The 4626-nt window shown below is 38.9% G+C and overlaps 3 protein-coding genes across 3 annotated transcripts; all 3 read right to left on the reverse strand.

Annotated features, from left to right (window-relative positions):
• Positions 1 to 225: 225 nt before the first annotated feature.
• On the reverse strand, positions 226 to 1173 carry TM35_000241460 (uncharacterized protein; the record flags this gene model as incomplete). Its single annotated transcript, XM_029027558.1, has 1 exon — positions 226 to 1173. One exon carries the CDS (start codon positions 1171 to 1173, stop codon positions 226 to 228), a length of 948 nt encoding a protein of 315 aa, XP_028881062.1.
• A 516-nt stretch (positions 1174 to 1689) lies between these two features.
• Positions 1690 to 2898, reverse strand: TM35_000241470 (cytochrome oxidase assembly protein; the record flags this gene model as incomplete). Its single annotated transcript, XM_029027559.1, has 1 exon — positions 1690 to 2898. One exon carries the CDS (start codon positions 2896 to 2898, stop codon positions 1690 to 1692), a length of 1209 nt encoding a protein of 402 aa, XP_028881063.1.
• Positions 2899 to 3269: 371 nt separating this feature from the next.
• Positions 3270 to 4403, reverse strand: TM35_000241480 (putative GPI-anchored surface protein; the record flags this gene model as incomplete). The annotated part of the gene is made up of 1 exon (XM_029027560.1): positions 3270 to 4403. One exon carries the CDS (start codon positions 4401 to 4403, stop codon positions 3270 to 3272), a length of 1134 nt encoding a protein of 377 aa, XP_028881064.1.
• Between the last annotated feature and the right edge of the window lie 223 nt (positions 4404 to 4626).

Genomic DNA, 4626 nt, shown 5'->3' on the forward strand with positions numbered 1-4626 from the left:
GAATTGACCGAGATGAATCAAGCAACAGCAGCAGCACAATACGAAGTGGAGGTCTTCCCCCACTCTTCCTTTTCAAAATAAAAAAAAAGAGTTGAATAGATATAAAAAAAAAGAACAATAAAAGAAACAAAAAAAAAAAAAAAAAATACACATCACACACACCAACTACTACTGTGGTAGACCTTTTTACTTATACTCAGGTGCACTCCTTTTCTCTTTCTCTCCTCAGTAGGCTGATGGTCCACGAAAATGTGTTTGGTCCTCTTCTTCATTGAGGAAACAACGGCTTTTAGCTGGTCGTTTGGGAATATATTTTGAGTGGAACAAACCACGCTGGTGTCGTCGTGCCACTTGCACGGCAGACAATCCAGTTTTTCGCAGTGCCGTAGATTGAAAGCCCCGATCGGACTCACACTCACCACGAATCACGCCAAGTACCACAAACAAAAATAATACAGCCAAGTTAGGCAACACCATCGTCCATGTGCTTCCTATAGAAGAGAGAATCTTCTGAATGACAGGTCTCGGCTTCGTACAGTGATCTTTTCCTGGTTCATATGCGGGATCGCAATTACTGCAAAAGGGTTGTGCCCAAAAACCTTTTATAGGATCATGAAAACAGGCACATTCTTCTAAAGAAGTACCTGGTTTGGTGCAACAGCCATTTCCATTACATGTTATGGCAGGGTCACAAGCTATTTCACTACTGTAATCTTTTTTACATGATTCTTGGTTACCTTTAATGGAATAAGTGCGTCCTGCACATGTTGTACAATTAAACACAAATCCATCATTTTCTGTAATACAAGTAATGTCTTCTACACAGTGTTGAGTCCAAAGAGTAATATTATCACAACTAGTAGGGCACAACGCCGTGTAGGGAAAACACAAAGAACTATTAGGATCACTTTGATCAAAATTGTTGTCCCATGTACATAAATCAACACCCCTAGTTACAACTATCCCTGAAATACCATTGCAAGTACATTCAAATGAGGAATTCCCACAATTACGTGATGAAACGTTTCCACCAGCCCCAAAAGTATTTGAGCACCATTCATTAACCGTATCGCAGCTCAATGGACACTGTGCACTTGAGCTCTCAGCTCTGCTAACAGAAAGAGAATAACTAAAAAGAAGAACAAAGACTATATAAATAGACCAAGGCTTCATAGCACAACTTCTTATTCTTACTTTTTATTAAACGGAAAGAGGGGGAAAAAAAAAACAAAAATACACTAATACCAGAGCATTCATAAGTATTATATCACTGCAAAAAAAAAAAAAAACAAAGAAATAAATAAAGAGATTATTCACACTATCCCAAACCACCGAGATAGCTGTATGTCTTCTCTCACCTTTACCCCCTTTTTTTTTTTCTAAGTGTAATGCGTCTTTTGAATTGTGGTGAAGTCAAGCCGCATGGTAATTATTATCTTTATATATATATATATTCTGCACATTGCTGCATTTGTAATGTATCGTTTTATTTATTTTTTCCTTTTCTTTTCGTCTTTTTTATTCCTCACCCTTATCACCACCCAACACCCGGCATCTATTTTTTTTTTTGTCTTTTTTTTCATTATTATTATTTCCCCGATTTCCTTTTTCTCTCTCTTTTTTTTTGTTTTGTTTTCTCCCTTCTTCTAATCTTCGCAATTGTATAAACAATTTTGTTGGCTTGTGCAGTTACGGTAAGATCATACCACGGGAACTAATGATTGCGCAAACACGAATGAGAGTTGTCAGTAGCACAAGTGAACCCAACTGGTGACTCACGGCAACAGGAATATCCACACAGGAGATAACTGTCCACATGCCTAATCCCACCTGAAGCGCCAAGGCGCCGTTAACAGCGATCATACTACGACGGAGCATCTTTGGAAGTGTTGCGTTATACCGCATACATGCCGCGTTGAGTCCAAGCACTGAGAGTGTACTTACGCCGGCCATCAGTCGATGCCACGTCTGCGCGGCGGCGGGATTCTCAAGAGCGTTGCGCCACCACGGCTGCACAGTCCAGAGATGATCACTTGGTGGGACGACACCGCCGCCCATCCATGGGAATTCATCATTATACATCACACCCGCATCTAATCCAGCCACGAAGGCTCCTGAAACAACAGCGCAGAAGACAAGAGCGAAGGAGGTGCGTGCAAACGACTGAATAGTGATTTTTCCATTAAAATCACCCATACATGGATTTTTTAATCGGAAACCAATATGCATCATACAAGCATAAATGGTAAATGCCAATACCAAATGAGAAGCCAGTCGGTATGCAGAGACGGTTGCCTTTCGCCTTTCATCTAGTAAACGTGGGTCTAGTCCACTCCTCACCATGTACCAACCCATTGCCCCTTGAGCTCCACCCAAGCCAAGTATACCGAGAATAGCCGCTCCAAGTGCCTTCTGTCCAGTAAATCTACCCTTGTAAAAGAAATACGCCATTGGAAGTCCATATACAATACCCAAACTGCGTGCCAAAAGCCTGTGAGCCCATTCCCAAAAAAAGATAAATTTAAATTCTTCTAGTGTCATTTTATCTCTTTGTTTGAATTCTGGAAAATTTTGGTACTTGGCAAACTCATCTTCCCACTCCTTCTGCGTTAAAGGAGGTCGAACACCCGTTACTGGTTTCCAGTCAACAATACTAAGCCCACTCTCCGTAAGTCGTGTAATACCTCCAATGATAACAACTCCTCCCACCAATGCTGCTGATAAATAAAGCCAATGGGCTACAGATCGATTTGTTGCTGGAGCTCGCCATATCTTTTCTTCACCAACAGTCGTCGCCCCAGCCGTAGCAGAACTCGATTGTAAACGGCGTGTAAAATAAAATGAAAACCGTGATTGTGAAAGAGTCACTGGTGGAACCCTAACCCTAAAACGTAACATGATTTCTTTTTTTTTTTTTTTCTTCTTTTTGTAGTATTTGTTTTGATCCCCTCTCTTTTTTTTTTCTTTTGATTTTTCGTCTTTATTTAATCTTATACGAATTTTTAAAAAAAAGAAAAAAAAAACGAGACGACGAAGGGAAAACACACACAAAAAAAAAAAATGGCAAAAATAAAGGACTAAGCCTACATACAAGTACAGAAATACAAAGAAAAAAAAAAAGAACATATAGATGTGTAAAGGGGTAAACAAGGCGAAACAATATACAAAAACAATAACCAAAAACTAAACCAAACTAAAAACAGAGTCTTTTCTTTCTCTCTTTTTTTTCTCTTGTGATAACACGTCAAATGTGTCTTGTAATCAATAACTTAACCAGGTGAGTGAAGGAGATGAAGAGAGGCAGCAAGAGGGATAATACTAAAGAAAAAAAATATAGAAGGTGCAAACACACCAACTACCGCCAAACGATTCTGTACAATTGGAAGGAGAATTACAAGTCGTACAATAAGTGATACTGCAGTTGTGATGGTCACCCGACGTATTTTGGAAGCAATGGGAATAACAGACTCACCATATCCAACAATACGCCTCGGTAATACTATAGAAGTAACAAGAAAACAGATTGCTAATATACCTTGGTATATACTGGAGAAATATTCTAATGCCATAGGGAATATATCTGTTAGAACTAGTTCTAACGCAATACCCATAGTAGTAAAAAGAGTAGCAATAGAACCCCAAAGAATAATACGAAACCGTTTTGCTGAAAGACGACCAGAGATATCCCCAAGTCTATATAATAGAATACAGAGTACAGTAAAGTAAATAAAAAATAAGAGCGCTTGAACGGATGTAATCAAGTCCTCATTCCGTCGACTTGTACCAGAATCTAAGTGTCCAGGATCTGCTAACGTTAGAGTAAGTGCAGTAATAGCGTGCGTCAATGAACAGCAGACAGCAAGCATAAATAGTAAAGACTTTGCATCCCTAAATATGGACCAATTCATCACATTAGCTTCTCTATTTGGTATAGAGTTTCTCTCACGGTTTACATTCCTTGTATTCGTCATCCACACGGATGGTGTAGTTGCGGGTGAGAAGAAATACACTCCCCGTATCTCATCTCTCACCCCAGACTGTGAGTTCAATACTGGAGAGATATCTTTAGATCCTGCAGTCACTACTTCATTGGGAAAAGTATAAGAAACATCCCATATTGGTGATAGTGGTGGGGAACTTAATATACCTGCTGCATCATACAAACGAGATGGGGATGTTGCGATAATTCCATCTTGACTTATTGAGTCACCTACACTAATTCGTTCATCTTCTCGAAGTTGTCGGTAGCGTTTATCATCACGTGCGAGTAGACAGTGATTAGCGTACATGGCTACAAGAATAAAAAGGAGACTTAATGTACCATTAGTAGCAAGTAATGCTAATACGATGCGTTCATCTGGGTCCTTCTTCAGCATCTTATCCTGAAAAGCATATGCTAACATGTAGTTTCACTTTTTTTCTTTTTTTTTTCTCTTCTTTTACCCTATACTTGGTGTCGTCTCCGTTATTTGTATAATAGAGAGTGACCACAGGGTCTTTTTTTTTCCTCTAATTGATATTTCAAGAAGAACAAGAAGAAAAAAGAAGAAAAATTTATAGGTAGAGCATTTTACATTGAAATATAATATTTATACAATGATACCCCCTTTTCTTTTCTTTTTTTTT

Source organism: Trypanosoma theileri, assembly GCF_002087225.1.
Source record: "Trypanosoma theileri isolate Edinburgh chromosome Unknown TM35_Tth_24_V1, whole genome shotgun sequence".
NCBI lineage: Eukaryota > Euglenozoa > Kinetoplastea > Trypanosomatida > Trypanosomatidae > Trypanosoma > Trypanosoma theileri.